Source organism: Myxocyprinus asiaticus, chromosome 20, assembly GCF_019703515.2.
Source record: "Myxocyprinus asiaticus isolate MX2 ecotype Aquarium Trade chromosome 20, UBuf_Myxa_2, whole genome shotgun sequence".
Taxonomy (NCBI): domain Eukaryota; kingdom Metazoa; phylum Chordata; class Actinopteri; order Cypriniformes; family Catostomidae; genus Myxocyprinus; species Myxocyprinus asiaticus.
Window position 1 is genome coordinate 37343395 of NC_059363.1, and position 19505 is coordinate 37362899.

Sequence of the window (19505 nt, forward strand, 5' to 3'; positions counted from 1 at the left end):
CATCGTCTCTTAAGAAAAGAAGCATAAGTACAATTCAAGTTTTTGATATCACAACAGGAAAACAGTTTTAATGTCGAATAAAAGTAGGCTAAATGCATTAACTACGCAACAGCATTTTACAACATTGTTTAATTAAATAATCCTATTACATTTGGCAGTCCCAATAAATGGTAATACTGAGTGAAATCCAGGACAATGTGTAGCCTAGGTCTATGATAAGAAATATCTTTAATATCTTCTTTGTCACAAAACAAAACAAAACAATATCTTATACTTGATACTTTTACGTCATGCCATTGTATCTTCATCTCTCCAAAAGTGCACAGAACTACCCTGTGTTCAATTTGAGGAGATGCACTGTTCTTAAAGAGACAGTAACCATGATTTAAGAAATGCTTACATTTAGTCATTTAGCAGACATTTTATCCAAAGTGACTCACAAATGAGAAAGAGACACAACATACATAAAAATTATATTGAAATCATTTATGTGCATTGTGCAAGTATAGGACATTTGATGATTTTAATTTTAGAGTTCTGTGTGTTTTGAAACTGCACCCAGCTGATGCACACTCTGTCGCGGGGACGCTTGTTGCAGCTAGATTATAACGTGATGGCTCGCGACTTATTGAATCATAATATATGTGTCACTGAGCATTTCTTATTGTGAAGAAAACTGGCAATATGCAGCTTTATTAATAAGAGAGAGTTTTTTTTTTTTTTGTGAGTTAAAGATGGATTTAAGTGAACACCGCAACAAAATAAGTTTTTGCAGTGTATAAGATATTTAGACTTGCTTTTAGAGAATAGATCTTCAATATAAGTATATTTTGTCTTTACTGCACTCGCAGAAGTATAACCAAGTGAAAAAATACACTTATATAGAAAATACACTTATATTTAAAATCCATTCTCTTAAGTCTAAATATCTTATAGGTTGCTTCTCTCATCTTGTTTTAAGGATTTTTTTTTTTTTTTTTTTTTTTTGTAATTAACATTTTTATTTTAATTCTTACAATAATAAAGAAAATCAAAAACATATATGTACACAATCAACATTTAAACCCCACAACCACCCCTCCCCCTCCAATCCACAACTGCCCCGACCCCCAACAAATATCCCCGTGGTCACACATGAGTAAATATATGGAAAAAAAGCAAACAAGCACACAAACAAAACAAAACAAATATATATATATATATATATATATATATATATATATATATATAATAATCATACTCAATTAAAACTATACTAATTTCTCCACGCCCACCCCGAGAGCCCTCCAAAAACTCTAAATAATTGGCCCATTTCCCAACAAAGAAATCTAAGTTACCCCATCTTCCAAATGACACCTCTTCAAAAGCCACCACCCTCCCCATCTCCGTGCACCACTCCCAAAATGGGGGTGCACCAGCTGACCTCCAACCCCTCAAAATAATCTGCCTGGCGATCATCACACATGTCAGAACCCAATTCTCTGTGACTATTTCCCACATCGATGACCGCCCCATCATCCAAAACACAGAGTCTGGGGCAAAACGAAATCCGAGTGCCCACCACATCACACACAAAACTCTGAACCTACAACCAGAATTCCTGGATCTCAGTACACCACCAAAAAACATGGGCTGTGTCTCCATCCTCCAATTGGCATCGCTAGCAGGTGGGTGTGTCTTTAAGACCAAGCCTATACAATCTAGAGGGGGTCCAATAAAATCTATGTAAAATCTTGAATTGCATAAGGCGCACCCTTGCATCTCCAGATGCAGACTTGACATTTTTTTAGAATCCTAGCCCACACTCCCTCCTCCAATACAAAGTTGAAATCTTTCTCCCATAATCTCTTGATAGAAGTTAAAGCTCCGTCCCCCAGACTCTGAATTAGCAGGGAGTAATACACTGATGCCTTATGACCTTTTCCAAAAGCAGTAATCACCATTCCCAGAGTATCTGCCGCTTTAGGGGGGTGTATGCTACTCCCAAAAATAGTACAGAGCAGGTGGTGCAGTTGTAAAAACATATAAAACTGAGATCTGGGAATCCCAAAATGTTGAACCAAATTTTCAAAAGATCTCAACACTCCACTCTCATATACGTCACCGAGCGTATTAACCTCCGTCACAATCCACTCTGACCAGCAGAAAGGGGACTTATTAATACATAATTTTGGGTTCTGCCATATGCTCGTGGCAACATTTAAATAAATGTCCGAGTTAAACACTCTGGACACTTTTGTCCATACCGCATGCAAATGCAAGATAACGGTGTAACTTAACTTCGATTAGTTTGATAGGCTATGCAATGGTGAAATAGGGGCAAGAACTTCCTGTTCAATACAAAACCAGGGAGGGGCTCTCTCAGGTGGAAGTGACCAATGAACCAAATGTCTGAGACTGAATGCATAATAATAAAACTAAATCTTGTGTAGGCCTAGCCCACCTTTGTCAATCGGCCTATGTAATTTATTGAAATGTAATCTGGGATGCTTACCATTCCAAATTAAGGACTTCGCTATGCTATCAAATTGCTTGAAATAAGAGAGGGGGACATCTACAGAGAGAGATTGTAGCAGGTAGTTAAATTTTGGAATACAATTCCTTTTAATATAATAAACCTATCCAATCATAGATAAATGTAATGAAGCCCACCTGCCCACATCGCTCGAAAACCTTTTTATTAATGAGTCAAAATGAACTCTATCAGACAAATTTGCTGTGAATAAAATGCCCAAATACTTAATGCCCTGTCTGGTCCACTGGAAGGTGCCTGGCTGAAAAGCCGTTACTGGGCAGTACGCTGTCAGAGCCAAAGCTTATGATTTAGACCAACTGACACTGTATCCTGAGAACTTTGAAAAGGTATTAATAATTCTGTGGAGGCAAGGCATACCTCTAGAAGGGTCGGAGCCGAATAATAAAATATCTGCGTAAAGCAAAAGCTTATGCGCCACACCTCCCGCCATCACCCCTGGAAAATCATCATCCTTTCTTATCGCAGCTGCTAATGGTTCCAGGGCAAGACAGATCAATAATGGGGAAATAGTAAACCTATCCAGAGTAAAATAATCTGAAATTAATCCATTTCTTTGTACCGCTGCTAATGGGTGTCTATAAAGTAACTTAATCCATCCAATAAACATACTCCCAAACTCCATATGGATTGTGGATATTCCACAAAACAAACTCCAGGCCACAGGAGGCATAAGCACCATAAATTTACAGATTTATCCACAAGCTGTCCCAAAGAAATTATATTACACAAAACAAACTCCATCCGCTAGGTGGAACCAGCACAAAAAGAGACGAAAAAAGGCGCCCAGCTTTCGGGCAGTCGAGTGTATGTTCAGTGAGTCGGTTCACTAAACAGCAACATGAAAGTCACCAAATGGCTTACTCACTCCAATGTTTTTATGAAGGACAGTGCTTGCTGTGGGCATGTAAATTCTCTACGTCCATCCTTAGTATCTATTCTTAATTTGGCCGGAAAGATCAGAGCAAAAGTGACCTTCCGTTGATGTAAGAGTTTTTTGCATTCCCTGAATCGTTCATGTTTCTCTCATCGAATTCGCAAAGTCTGGGAACAAGAAAATGTTGTGGTTCTTCCAAGAAAGCTTTCCTTTACTCCTCGCCTTACGTAAAACAAGATCTTTATCGGATGATCTCAGAAATTTGTCCAGAATTGATCAGGGCATGTCTCCCTCAGCAGATCTCCGAGCCGGGACTCTGTGAGCTCGCTCGATTTCCAGCTTATGGCCTGTTATGTCAAACAGATTCGCTAAGAGCTCGTCTAGGAATTTTACCATATCTCAGCCTTCCTCATGTTCAGGAATTCCAACAATTCAGATGTTGTTTCGTCGATTACGATTCCCCAGATCCTCCAGTTTTTCCCAAACGTGTTGCAAATCCACTTTGGTCGCTAGCGGGTTAGCAATAATTCTCTCTATGATGACCCCAGATAATCGATCCATTTCTCGATTCTTGAAACCAACAATTTCGACTCCATGGCCGTAATCAATTGGCATATTACAGCAAGATCCTCCAAGTCCGCCACGACCTTTGCCAGCATTGCCGAAATGCTCGAAAGTTGCCGCTGGATTTCTCCCGCAGCACCATCCAAAAGACACATAAGTGTCTTTTAATGTCTCCAGAGCCTGAGGATTTTGAATTCTTTGACATTTTGTCTGCATAGAACAGTTAAGAATCAGGGTGTATCAAATCTCAACAGTTTATAACACAAATAATAATAAAACTAGCAAAGTGCGCAGAGCTCGCCATTCACACGTCCGACCCTCGCATGGCGCCACCGGAACTCCCTTCATTTTAAGGATTTTTAGACAATTTTAAATGGAAAACAAGACAAAAACATTTGATAACAATAGGATTTTTGCAATAAATTTTTTATTGCATTAAACTTAATGAAAACGATTTTTTTTCTTTAATTCAATGAATGTCATTTAGAGGTATTTTTAAAAGATAATTTTGACCTCTTTATTGTTAGCAAGTACATTTAATACAACCTTTTAAGTCGGTTAAGAGCTAATGATTAATCGTTGCAATAATCGCCCGAATAGTCAAATATCATTCTAATAATCATTAGAATAGTCGATTATCAAAATAATCATTAGTTGCAGCCCTAATGTATAGTTGATGTCCATGTTTGTTAACTCACAGTTGTGGCCAAAAATATTGGCACCCCTGGTAAATATGAGCAAAGAAGGCTGTGAAAAATCTTTATTGTCTTTATTGTTTATCCTTTTGATCTTCATTCAAAATATTCACAAAAATCTATCCTCTAATGGATATCAAACAATTGCAAACACAACACAAGTTTTATCAAAAAACTAATATTTTTTGACACTATATGTGTGGCACAATTATTGACACCCTTTTATTCAATACTTTGTGCAACCTCCCTTTGCCAAGATAACAGCTCTAAGTCTTCTCCTATAATGCCTAATGAGGTTGGAGAACACATTCCTCCTTACAGAATCTCTCCCGATCTTTCAAATTCTAAGTTCCACACTGGTGGACTCTCCTCTTCAGTTCACCCCACAGGTTTTCTATGGTGTTCAGGTCAGGGTACTGGGATGGCCATGGTAGAACCTTGATTTTGTGGTCAGTGAACCATTTTTTGTGTTGATGTTTGTTTTGGAACATTGTCCTGCTGGAAGATCCAACCAGGGCTCATTTTAAGCTTTCTGGCAGAGGCAGTCAGGTTTGGATTTTTTATATCTGTTGGTATTTGATAGAGTTCATGATGCCATTTATCTGAACAACATGTCCAGGACCTCTGACATAAAAACAGCCCCACAACGTTAAAAATCCACCACCATATTTAACTGTGGGCATGAGGTACTTTTCCAAATGGCTACCTCTCTGTGTGCGCCAAACCCATCTCTTGTGTTTGCTGCCAAAAAGCTCTACTTTTGTTTTATCTGACCATAGAACCCGGTCCCACCTGAAGTTCCAGTAGTGTCTGGCAAACTGAAGATGCTTGAGTTTGTTGTTGGATGAGAGCAGAGGCTTTTTTCTTGAAACCCTCCCTAACAACTTGTAGGTGATGTCTGATTGTAGTTTTGGAGACTTTCTGACCCCAAGACCCAACTAATTTCTGCAATTCTCCAGCTCTGATCCTTGGAATAATTTTGGCCACTCGAACCATCCTCCTCACCATGTGTGGAGACAATATAGACATGCGTCCTCTTGCAGGCCGATTCTTAACATCTCCAGTTGATTGGAACTTCTTAATTATTGCCCTGATGTTGGAAATGGGAATTTTTGAATGCTTTAGCTATTTTCTTAAATCCACTTCCCATTTTGTGAAGTTCAACAACATTTTGCCACACATCATAACTTTATTCTTTGGTCTTATCCATTGTGATGGATGACTAAGGGAGTTTGGCCTGTGTGTTACCTCATATTTATAACCATGTGAAAAATTTAATGTTCCTAGTCACCCAGGTGTTCTAAAAAAAAAAAAAAAATGAATTGGAATATACTGTACTTCAAATATATTTTACTCATAAGACTTTCTAGGGGTGCCAATAATTGTGGCAAATATATTCATTTATTTATGAGATTTTTACCCCAGCCTTCTTTGTTCATATTTACCAAGGGTTCCAATATTTTTGGCCACAACTGTATTTTATTTTAACTATTTTACTAGTGTTGGTAACTGCATTGTTAAACTCGTCTCATTCCTTTTAGTGTTGCGGTCCAAGAAAACCCCTAGACATTTGATCTGGGCTGTAACATAATGGAGATTTATGTGTTTGTAGAATACTTGAGATGTTATGAATTGTCAAACAATGCGACTGAAATGAACAATAAATGATGCACCCTTTTATGAAGGTTAGTTTGAATAAGCATTATCTTAATTTGTTACTCAAAAAAGCTCTTGCTGACTCTAACAGTATTTGCAATAAGTTGACAAATAACTATTGCCCCGGTATCTATACTATATCAACGTTACCCCCCTCCAAGTGAGGTAGCCTTTTACCCCAGGTGTGGGGTAGAAGGCCCCTTCACCACCTTTTTTTAATAAATTTTATTCAAAACAACCTTTTGTTGATATGTTGTTCCATCAATATTCAATAAAAAATAAATGTATTTCTTGAATCTTGATGCATTTTGTGAACAGAATAAATTCCTTAAGGTGTGCCTTTAGCCCCATTTTACCCTTTTATCCAGTGTTATCCACAGAAACTCCAGTAAATAACACGTGTGAAAAGCAATTTTGGAGTCATCTTGAAAGCATAGAAAGAAATAGTTTCCGGCACTGCGCCATATGTACTTTAAGTGTGCCCCCTGAAGCAAAATGTGTAGAATACTGTAAAGAACTTATACAACAACCGAATAGTTACATCATTCAGTCTGTTATTCAGACAACATACAGTAAGTGTTACCATAAGTGTTACTACTCGGTATTGTGATGCCAGTGTTGTAGTTGAGACCAGCTCATCCAAATTCGAGTCCAGGCCGAGAACAGAGTAGATTGAGTCTGAAACAAGACCAAGTCAAGAATGAGAACAGAAGAGGTGAGTCTGAGACAAGACTCATATAGGCCTAATGCAGTCTTACAGTAAATAGCATGTTAAATGTACAATGTTAAAGGGTTAGTTCACCCAAAAATGAAAATTATCTCATCATGTACTCACCCTCATGCCATCCCAGATGTGTATGAATTTCTTTCATCTGCTGAACTCAAATAAAGATTTTTAGAAGAATGACTCAGCTCTGTAGGTCCATACAATGTAAGTGAATGGGTAACAACTCTGGTGGTTAAATCCATATCTTCTAAAGTGATATGATAGGTGTGGGTGATAAACCGATCAATATTTACAGTGGTGTGAAAAAGTGTTTGCCCCCTTCCTGATTTCTTATTTTTTTTGGCATGTTTGTCACATTTAAATGTTTCAGATCATCAAACAAGTTTAAATATTAGTCAAAGATAACACAAGTAAACACAAAATGCAGTTTTTAAATGAAGGTTGTTATTATTAAAGGAAAACAAAATCCAAACCTACATGGCCCTGTGTGAAAAAGTGTTTGCCCCACCTGTTAAAACATAACTTATCTGTGGTTTATCACACCTGAGCTCAATTTCTCTAGCCACACCCAGGCCTGATTACCGCCACACCTGTTCTCAATCAAGAAATCACTTAAATAGGACCTGCCTGACAAAGTGAAGTAGACCAAAAGATCTTCAAAAGCTAGACATCATGCCGAGATCCAAAGAAATTCAGGAACAAATGAGAAAGAAAGTAATTGAGATCTATCAGTCTGGAAAAGGTTATAAAGCCATTTCTAAAGCTTTGGGACTCCAGAGAACCACAATGAGAGCCATTATCCACAAATGGCGAAAACATGGAACAGTGGTGAACCTTCCCAGGAGTGGCCGGCCGGCCAACCAAAATTACCCCAAGAGCGCAGCAACGACTCATCCAAGAGGTCACAAAAGACCCCACAACAACATCCAAAGAACTGCAGGCCTCACTTGCCTCAGTTAAGGTCAGTGTTCATGACTCCACCATAAGAAAGAGACTGGGCAAAAATGGCCTGCATGGCAGAGTTCCAAGACGAAAACCACTGCTGAGCAAAAAGAACATTAAGGCTCGTCTCATTTTTGCCAGAAAACATCTTGATGATCCCCAAGACTTCTGAGAAAATACTCTGTGGACTGACGCGACAAAAGTTGAACTTTTTGGAAGGTGTGTGTCCCATTACATCTGGCGTAAAAGTAACACCACATTTCAGAAAAAGAACATCATACCAACAGTAAAATATGGTGGTGGTAGTGTGATGGTCTGGGGCTGTTTTGCTGCTTCAGGACCTGGAAGACTTGCTGTGATAAATGGAACCATGAATTCTGCTGTCTACCAAAAAATCCTGAAGGAGAATGTCCGGCCATCTGTTCGTGACCTCAAGCTGAAGCGAACTTGGGTTCTGCAGCAGGACAATGATCCAAAACACACCAGCAAGTCCACCTCTGAATGGCTGAAGAAAAACAAAATGAAGACTTTGGAGTGGCCTAGTCAGAGTCCTGACCTGAATCCTATTGAGATGCTGTGGCATGACCTTAAAAAGGCAGTTCATGCTCGAAAACCCTCCAATGTGGCTGAATTACAACACTTCTGCAAAGATGAGAGGGCCAAAATTCCTCCACAGCGTTGTAAAAGACTCCCTGCAAGTTATCGCAAACGCTTGATTGCAGTTGTTGCTTCTAAGGGTGGCCCAACCAGTTATTAGGTTTAGGGGGCAATCACTTTTTCACACAGGGCCATGTAGGTTTGGATTTTGTTTTCCCTTAATAATAACAACCTTCATTTAAAAACTGCATTTTGTGTTTACTTGTGTTATCTTTGACTAATATTTAAACTTGTTTGATGATCTGAAACATTTAAGTGTGACAAACATGCAAAAAAATAAGAAATCAGGAAGGGGGCAAACACTTTTTCACACCACTGTAAGTCCTTTTTACTTCACTTTCACTTTCTCCTTCTTCTGTTTTTGGTGATTCACATTATTCATGCATATCACCCCCTACTGGGCAGGGAGGAGAATTTATGACCAAAAAGTACTTAAACATTGATCTGTTTCTCACCCACACCTATCATATTGTGTTTGAATACATGGATTTAACCAATGGAGTCATATGGATTAAATTTATGATGCCTTTATGTGGATTTTGGAGCTTCAAAAGTTTGGCACCCATTCATTGCATAGTGAGGACCTACAGATCTGAAATATTCTTCTAAAGATCTTCAATTTAGTTCAGCAGAATAAAGAAATTCATACACATCTGGGATGCAAGGAGGGTGCGTAAATCTTGAGAACATTTTCATTTTTGGGTGAACTAACCCTTTAACAACTATAACCGTGTTCTCACCACACAACTGTCAGACAACTTGTTTCGCTGTACTGCTCACATTACACAACAAGACTTCTTGAGATCTTTTGTCTTGCTAGTATAGTATATTTTCCTATATCATAGTGTATTTTTATATATAGAAAAGTACTTACAGTTGTGCTCAAAAGTTTGCATACCCTGGCAGGAATTGTGAAATTTTGGCATTGATTTTGAAAATATGACTGATCATGCAAAAAAAAACAAAAAAATCTGTCTTTTAGTTAAGGATAGTGATCATATGAAGCCATTTATTATCACATAGTTGTTTGGCTCCTTTTTAAATCATAATGGTAACTGAAATCACCCAAATGGCCCTGATCAAAAGTTTACATACCCTTGAATGTTTGGCCTTGTTATAGACACACAAGGTGACACACACTTGTTTAAATTGCAATTAAAGAGATACTGAGATACTGAGCCATGGGCAGCAGAAAAGAACTGTCAAAAGACCTGCGTAACAAGGTAATGGAACTTTATAAAGACGGAAAAGGATATAAAAAGATATCCAAAGCCTTGAAAATGCCAGTCAGTACTGTTCAATCACTTATTAAGAAGTGGAAAATTTGGGGATCTCTTGATACCAAGCCAAGGTTAGGTAGACCAAGAAAGATTTCAGCCACAACTGCCAGAAGAATTGTTCGGGATACAAAGAAAAACCCACAGGTAACCTCAGGAGAAATACAGGCGGCTCTGGAAAAAGACGGTGTGGTTGTTTCAAGGAGCATGACGATACTTGAACAAAAATTTAGCTGCATGGTCGAGTTGCCAGAAAGAAGCCAATGCCACAAAAAAGCCCAGTTACAATATGCCTGATAACACCTTGACATGCCTCACAGCTTCTTGCACACTGTAATTTGGAGTGACGAGACCAAAATAGAGCTTTATGGTCACAACAATAAGCGCTACATTTGGAGAGGGGTCAACAAGTATTGTGCTCCTTGAAACAACCACACCATCTTTTTCAAAAGTTTTGAAACACTTGACCGAAATGTTTCACATGATCTTAAAAATCTTTTGATCTGAAGGCATATGCTTAAATGTTTGAAATTAGTTTTGTAGACAATAATATAATTGTGCCACCATATTAATTTATTTCATTATAAAACTAAAATTTAATCAAAAAAAAAAAAAAGTTTTTGTAATTGATGACTTGGACCAAATAATAAAGAAAAGCAGCCAATAGGGGGGCCTGGGTAGCTCAGTGGTAAAATACGCTGGCTACCACCCCTGGAGTTCGCTAGTTCACTAGTTCGAATCACAGGGCGTGCTGAGTGACTCCAGCCAGGTCTCCTAAGCAACCAAATTGGCCCAGTTGCTAGGGAGGGTAGAGTCGCATAGGGGTAACCTGCTCGTGGTCGCTATAATGTGGTTCGTTCTCGGTGGGGCGCGTGGTGAGTTGAGCGTGGTTGCTGCGGTGGATGGCGTGAAGCCTCCACACGTGCTATGTCTCCGTGGCAACGCGCTCAGCAAGCCATGTGATAAGATGTGCGGGTTGACTGTCTCAGAAGCGGAGGCAACTGGGATTCGTCCTCCGCCACCCGGACTGAGGCAAATCACTATGCGACCACAAGGACTTAGAGCGCATTGGGAATTGGGCATTACAAATTGGGAGAAAAAGGGGAAAAAATCCAAAAAATTAAAAAAAAGAAAAAAGAAAAGCAGCCAATACGTGCCCGGCATATAGATGGGAACTCCTTCAATACTGTTTAAAAAGCATCCCAGGGTGATACCTCAAGAAGTTGGTTGAGAAAATGTCAAGAGTACATTTCTGAAAATTCTAGGCAAAGGGTGACTACATTGAAGATGCTAAAATATAACACAGTTTTGATTTATTTTGGATTTTGTTTGGTCCCAACATAATTCTCATAGTTCCATTTATGTTATTCCATAGTTTTAATGACTTTACTATTATTCTAAAATGTGAAAAAATTATTATAAAGAATGAGTAAGTGTTTCAAAACTTTTGACCGGTAGTGTATATTTCCTATTGAAAAAACTAAAACTAAAGCTGAAGATATACATAACTATCTTAAGATAAATGTTTTTGTGAAACATCTTATGTGCCTAAGACTTTTGCATAGTACTGTGTATGTGTATATATATATATATATACTGTGTGTGTGTGTGTGTGTAAATATGATCCAATAAAGCCCACTTAGGTAACTCTGCTCTCTTCGTCATAAACATGATTCTTTCCCGGCATTCCCCTCACTAGCACTGACATCATATCACAGGTCAGTCAGGAGTTGTAGTAGCTCAAGTCAATACAGGTTCTTGTGTCACTGTGCTAATACAACAGTCAAGGCTGACAACCAGAGCGGGGTAAATGTTTACAATCTCTGCATTAATTTGTATTTTTTTTGTTTTGTACATTATTTTAAACTATATAAAATGTGTCACAATAAAATCTAATTCTAAAATACTCTTTATAAATATATGTCTATGTTGAAAAGATCAAAACCTGATACACATAATAATAATAATAATAATAATAATAATATTTACAGGAGTACACAATGTTTCATCAAACAGTTAAAAAAAAAAAAAAAACTTTTCTGTGGTAAATAATGAGAGATCCACACAGGGAGACATTGTTTGAGCTATAAAAAGCCACCTGAAAACAGCCATGATTATCTTAATGAGCTTAAGGTCTTTCAACCGTGTGACATTTATTTGCTCTACAGTGACATATGTGCAGACTGAGGACTACACTCAAATCCTCACTAATCTCATCAGCAGCTCGTCCTCCAGAAGGTACAAAGGGACACCACCGTGTTAGACTAATGTTTGCTTCAAAAGAAACAAAGACAATTTTAATCATGAATGGAACAATTATTCTTTGTTTGGATTTTATCTGAAAGAGAGAAGATACCTGTAAGGCTCAGTTCATTGGCACTGCAAAACTTTTTTTTTTTGGTGTTTTCCTTCTGATTTCCTAGGATACATTGAGATATTCAAATACAACTGTGTACTCTGCAATTAGTCATCTGAAAATGACAGGTGCAGCTGGTGGTTACAGCTCTGAACTATCCTGACATCAGATGGAGTTGTCTGCCTCTTCGTCTTTGTTGGACTGCATATTTGAGGTCTAAAAACCAGTGAACTGCAACTGCTCTCAAATGGGCTGCTCCCCATCACTGGGTAACAGTCTCAATGCAGCACAGGGATCTTTCAGAAGAGGGAGAACTCTACCACCAGAGACCCAGGAAAAACCAGGAGAATTACAGTCTGATAATAGGAGAAGTGGGGGATCTGGTGGAGGGGACACAGATAAAGACAACTCAACAGCTCGGAACGACACAAGTTCCACGTTGTTAGGAAGGAAATTCACTAGAGCTGAGCCAGAAACTACTGGGGTTGCATCTGCCAAACTGGGCACACAAGAGATTACCATTACAATATTATCTAAAGGGAAGGAAAGACAAAGGGGAAAACAAGAGGCATGTGAGAAAAAAGCTGTGAAGAAGTCAAAGAAAGATATTAAAAGCGCAAAACTAAACAAGAAGAAAGACAAGGAAAGACGATGTTCTATTGAAGAAAAAGTAGACTTTCCAGAGCCACTGGTGAAAGCTCATCAAGCAGTGTATGCATATCTTAACCCCAGTATCAATAAATATGAAGACCTGTTAGAGCTACTTGATCATGCAGCTCAGACCCAAATCTCCTTGCAACCCATGGTAGCATTCTTGGTCCTACGCTATAATGAGATAAATAAAGGGCTGCAGGAAATAGTAGAAGAGGGAGAGAAGATGTTAAAAGGAAACGGAGAGCATCTGGCTTGGCCTTGTCAAAAAAATAATTCCTCTTCATCCAGCTCAGCAAAAAATTTGACATCCCCAACTTCAAATGAGCCTCCACCAGACCTGCTTCAACAACTCCTCCAGTACACTGTCCAGAGGATGCGGCAAGTGGGTCAATCAGTGTGTGGAATCGGGGATACTGTGCTTGAGGAGGCTGTGGATTATTTTTCCTCCATTTCTGAAATCCTTGAAGAGAAGCTCAGGACAAAGCGTGCATCAGAGTCTAGATTAATGCAGTTGCTATCTCGGATTGAGGCTGCCTCACTAAGAAAGCCAGGGCCAGAGGACTCTGCACTGTTTAGTGAAGACAGTGGTATTGGTGCAGAAATTGAATCACTGGCAGGTTCAGACAGACAACACCAGTGCAGAGAAAGCTGTGAGTCAACTGGAACCATTTGTACTACATCATGTAGCCCTTATGGGTTTACACCAGTTCACCAAGGCTCATACAGAGGTAGACATCTCAGAACCATGAGTAACAGCAGTTCTCTTATCTCTATAGACTCTATTTGCACTATTACAGCAAAAAAACATATAGATACAGAATCACTGCTTGGCTCTGTCTCCTTGGATGAAGGTGAAAGGGAGAGTGTGGAGGATGGTAGTGAAGATGAAAAATGTGAGGATAAACGGACACAATCAAACTGTTCTACTCCAGACCTTAGTCAGAAACCACGTTGCCTGCCAACAAAGCGTATAGAGAATCCACAAAATGTTGAAATGACTTTAAAGTTGAAAGATGCCATCAGTGGCCGGATTCAGTTTTTACCATCCCAAAGCTTTGGAGTAAAGACAAAACAGACTGAAAGCCCAAAGGGCAGTTGCCACCAGTGGACTGAGGAAGGTGAAAAAAGTGCTAAAAGGCCGCAAACTGCAGTCACAAGAACGCCAAAGAAAAAAAACACAGTTTCTAAACAGTGCCGGTCAAGATCTGCAGACTCTCTGCGTAGTAAAGCAGAAGATCCTACACTCATTGAACTTGAGAGAACTCAAAAAGAATTGAACCGAAGGCTGGAGAGGATGACCAAGAATAAGTTTGTAGGAAATACAAAGAGAGATTCATCTAAGCAAATCCAACAGCAGCCAAAACAAGCTATTTCATCAGTAGCTGCCAGCAGGCAGTGTTCTTTGAACATTTTTTCTCCAAGCAATCAAAGAAAAGTAGGCAATGCAAAAGTAGATATTAGGGAACAAGGGGGTGTTAAGAAAGAAATGGATGAAAAAAAGAAAAAGGAGAAAGACAAGGAAAAAGAAAAGGGTAAGGACAAAGAAAAGAAAGCTCCAAAAGGGCCTGTTAAGGCAATACCTACACCAAGCCCTCCACAGTCACCCTGCCAATCCTCAGGGTTTTGTAGGGGAAGAAATTCTGTTAAAAAATTGATTGACACCTTCAGTCAGGGTGTGGAGGAAATTAAACAGATGCCAGAGAGTGCAACAGTTCTTGGGCCTCTCAAAGGTGTTAGAAAGTGTGGTGTTCCCATCATTCCAGGTTTAGGTACATCTGGCACATTAGCATTCATTGACAATAGTATTGGTAGTGGTCGAGGTGAGTCACAATGCTCTGAAAGGACAGAAGATCTTGACATTGACAATCTACCACCCCCTCCTCTTGAGGTTCTAATGGACAATTCCTTTGAAAACATGCAGGAAAAGGACTCAGAAGAAAATGAAACAAGCAGGGGCCAATCCACCCTTCCAAAAAATACAGCAATGTGTCAAAGGCTACAAGCCTCTTTGCAGTCTCTAACAGTGCTACCTAGTAGGGGAAATTTGCATAAGGGCTCTGTCAGCATATCACCAGCCCGTTCCATACACCAGGATACTAGGGGACTTGGGGAGGGTGGTCCCCATGATTTCAGTCACGAAACAGATACAGAAATTGAGGAGGCTTCCTCCCTCTACAAACAAGCAAGAAAAATTATTCACTTGAGACACTCCTCTGACTCTCCAACAGAAAAACATACAGTTGAGCTGGGCTACAGTAAGCTTTCTTCCTGCCCAGATGATGTAGATGTTAAACAGGAGAACAGTACCAATGAAACAGTACCAAACAGTGCCTCTATGAATCAAACACAGGCCACTTCACCTCTATCCAGAACTTGCATATTACCATCCACACCTTTGTTACACCGGAGACTCCCTAGCCCTCCAGTATTTAAAAGTGAACCCACTTCTTTGACTTCATCTAGTCCCCCTGTTGTTCGTAAACTTCCCACCCCTCCTTCTGCTGGACAACGGATATTGCCAAGCACTCCTGCCATGCGGCAAGACCACACACCCAGCACAATGTCTAGGGTCACCTACCCCTTCAAGGCACCATCACCTCCTGCTTCCCCAAAAGTGCAGCGATGGTCTCGAAGCAACAGTACTGAGGACTCTACTTTGAGAGTATTTAGCAATGCTCAATCAGTGTTTTGTCGTGCCTCATCATCATTGTTTGAGGCTCAGCCTGTTCCCTCACCCAAGCCCCCTCAGGCATGGGCCTGCACTGGGGTTCTCCCTCGTCCCTGGGGTGAGCATGGTAAGCTGCCATTGTCTGCACGTGGACCCCAGCCATTCATTCGGCGCAGCCATTCAGATAGAAGACCAAGTCTAAGCCAGCCGCCTAGGGCGCCAGTCATCTCTGTGGCAGAAACATGTGGGAGTGAGCCAGCAATTAGCACCCATGGGTGAGTCTGACACTGTTGTGATTTATCAAATGAAAAGCTAAAGTATAGCTTCTTATTATTCATTTAGTAGGGAAGACCAGGGGCAATTGAGAATTATTATTATTATCATTATTATTTATTATTATTATTATTGTTTTACATTTACTTATAGACTCAGAGACTACTGCAAATCTACATGACATCCTTTGGTATAAAACATGGTATATGTGTTATATGTGGTAAAAGTAACTGAACCAATAATAGACTTATTATTAGAAAACCTAGATCATAATATTGAATACTGAGTTACCAATGTATATCAGATTAAAGCACACCTGATAATATTTCTCAATTTAATACTATTTAATATTATTAAATAGTTTTAACCTTTTTATAATTTATTTTTTTAGCTATCAGGAATAATGTGTTTAAATCAAAAGTTTTTTACATTGTAATTATCTGAAATAAAATTATGGTGAAGTTTTGTAAAGAAGCTACAAGTGACTTTTAATCAACAACCTAGTTGTTAATTAGTATTAATATTAATTAGTTTGAATTGCAAGGCATAAAAGCACCAGAAGAAAAATATTGGATTTGTTTATTTATTTATTGACTAAATTGCTCACACTCCTTTTTTCAAGCAGACAGAGAATTTCAATTTACTGAATTTTTTTTAATAATAATAATAAACTGGAATATTGTGTTACAATTGCCCCTAGTATCCCCTTGCTCAAAGTAGTATGCATCATATGACATTAAATTTAGCATGGCTATAAATAGCACAGCATCCACTTTACATTTAACTCAACTTCACAACTTTCATGTTTTTTTTGTTTTTTGTTTCTTTTTTTTCTCTCTCAATACTTTAACACAGCTACATAGCTACTTATCCAGGTTGGTTAATATCTGTGATTTGACTCTGACAAACAAATCCACAAATGCTCTGAAGAAGCTTACGTTGAAAAAAACGGTTATGAGAACTATGCAGAAAAGTTCTGCAAGGTATGCCATTAAATTTACTGAGGAAACTGTAGTGAGCTTTTAATTTCTGATCCATGAACTCAGCTCCACTGGGTTGTGATGCTTAATAGTGATACATTATTCATGATTCTTTCACTCACTCTTTAATTTTAAACATCTTTTTTTGGTAAGGGTACCTTAAGCAAGTACCTTTCATGCTTGAAATGATACCCTCTGATCCATATAGGACATGCAATGATTGTCTTTGTCATAATAAAGAGTTCAGCTTCTATGCTTTTTGAAATTCAATTACAGGTTAATTGTCTAAATGTTACTCATCTGTGGATAAACATAATTTTTGTACACTGAAATTTTTTGTTGAATTTGTACACTGTGGTGCCAGATACTCAGTTGTCGTTATTCACTTGCAAAATACTCTGTTAAATCAGGGATATAGATTGTTTCATAAAATTATTGTAGTAAAAGATTGTCAGGTCCAATGAGCAAGTCTTGTGGAATGACATCATCACCGGGAATATAAAAAAAAAAAAAAAAAAAAAAAAATATATATATATATATATATATATATATATATATATATATATATATATATATATATATATATATATATATAATTTTATTTTATTTTATTTTATTTTTCGCCGTATATCCAGCAAGCACAATAAAAGTTTTTATACAATACATACAGTATATAGGTATACTTGATGACTCTGAGAATTTACCCAACAACAAACAATGTTACAAACACAATTATATGTTTGAAATTGTCATATAAGGTGGAGCAAGGTTTGGGTCAGGAATTTATGTATGCAGGGGAACCAGTTTATGTAGATTTTTTGAGTCAGTTTCAGCTACCAGTTCTTAAATTTTGACTATACAGATGTTGACAAAGGTAGGTCAAGAAAGAATGTCATAAGAAAAAAATTAACCAAGTTGATTTATTCAACATCAAGATGTTATGTTATGTTCTGTAATTAATTACCATTTCTTTTAAAGGAGTAGTTCACCCAAAAATGAATATTCTGTCATTATATTCTCACCCTAATGTCGCTTTTTTGGCCATATAATGAAATAGAAATAGTTCACCCAAAAATTTAAATTCTGTTGTTATTTGCTCACCCTAGTGTCATAAATGTAGCTGACATGACTATATTACAAATATGGCAACTACAATGCAGGTTGGACTTCAATAACTTCACATCTTATTGGTTCTTTTGTGAGTCATGACAAAATGTCACAATGTCAAACCTGCACTGTAGTTGATGTAATTTGATTTGGGTGCTGCACAGACAGCTTATCTGTTTAGGATTTTATTTGAGAGTGAAAAACTACTTACATTTTGGTTGGTTCATCACAGAAAGTGATCTTATGGTTCCAGAGGACTAGTAATATAGTGCTTGGTTTATGTTTTATGTTTTACTGTGTTTATGTTCATGCTTAAGGAAGTCCTTTGGGTTTAGAGTGAGGGTGAGTTAACAGACTAAATTTGTATTTTCGGATTAAATATTCCTTTAAGGTTTTACCATTAACTATTCATTTAAGTAGTCTTTAAATTAACATTACTTGTACATGACTATTTAACACATAAACATAATGAAAATGGCTTCCTTTATTGGAAACTTTATTCAAATGAACTCTATAAAGCACAAGAATAAAATAATCTTATCACAGGGACAATGAGTGATAATAATAATAATAATAAAAACATTAAACAATAAACATCATTAAGGTGAGATTTAAACTTTATCTTGCCATATAACTTCTAGTCCCTCACAAAAAAGCTCTCAATTATTCACTGTTGACCAGTGCTAACCAGCTCTGTCTCACCTCTCTAATCCTTCAATACACTAATATTCTTGTTCTGATTTGCTGTGACAGGTTGGAAGATGGTCCAATCAGAGAAGACAAGCCATGGAATGAGCAAACAGAACTCCGAGGTGCAGTACGCTCTGCCTCACACCCAGACTTGTGTATTGTGGGTCAGGGTTTACAGCGTGAATGAGAGAAATTAGGAATGAGCATGTGGGATTATGGATTAGCTAACCTTGGATGGGATTAAATCCTTAGACTTTTTTCCTTCTGGGAAGTGAAAATAGCCCTTTCTCCTAAGGCATTATCATTTTAAATCATTTTCACTTTTTCAGCTTTAGTTGAATAGGCTTTATAGTTGAACAGTATTTATATATATATTCCCAATTCGGATGGTCTATATATATATATATCATTATTTTTTTATTGTGAATATTTCTTATTGGCTTTTTATATTCTTATTTCTAAATAAAAATTAAACACAGATCTCTGTCTTTTTTTATCCTTTCTTTAAAATTGATATTTCTTTAAAGCTCATCATCTATTGTACCAAGGATTTTATGTTATCAGGTAAGTTTTTCACATTATCATGCAACAACAAACTACAGTCTCCCTTTACAGTTACAAGCTTATTATCTGACCAATCAGAAAAATTGTTGGTGCAGTATAGCACTCAAGCCCTCGGTTTAAATGGTATGAAAGAGTGCAGTGTTTAGGCCTTGAACAGAGACAGACATTAAAGAAATGTTCCGGGTTCAATAATAGTTAAGCTCTATTGAGGTAATTTGTGACATAATGTTGATTACCACAGAAAATAATTTTCATTCATTTCTCAGCTTCTACGTTGCAGACTTA

The 19505-nt window shown here is 37.9% G+C and overlaps 1 protein-coding gene across 1 annotated transcript; it reads left to right on the plus strand.

Moving 5' to 3' along the window:
• Positions 1 to 12190: 12190 nt before the first annotated feature.
• On the plus strand, positions 12191 to 19118 carry LOC127411214 (photoreceptor cilium actin regulator-like). The gene is made up of 2 exons (XM_051646613.1): positions 12191 to 15881; positions 18720 to 19118. The coding sequence occupies exons 1-2, from the start codon at positions 12532 to 12534 to the stop codon at positions 18841 to 18843; spliced, it is 3474 nt and encodes a 1157-aa protein (XP_051502573.1). The 5' UTR covers positions 12191 to 12531; the 3' UTR covers positions 18844 to 19118.
• The last annotated feature ends 387 nt before the right edge of the window (positions 19119 to 19505 follow it).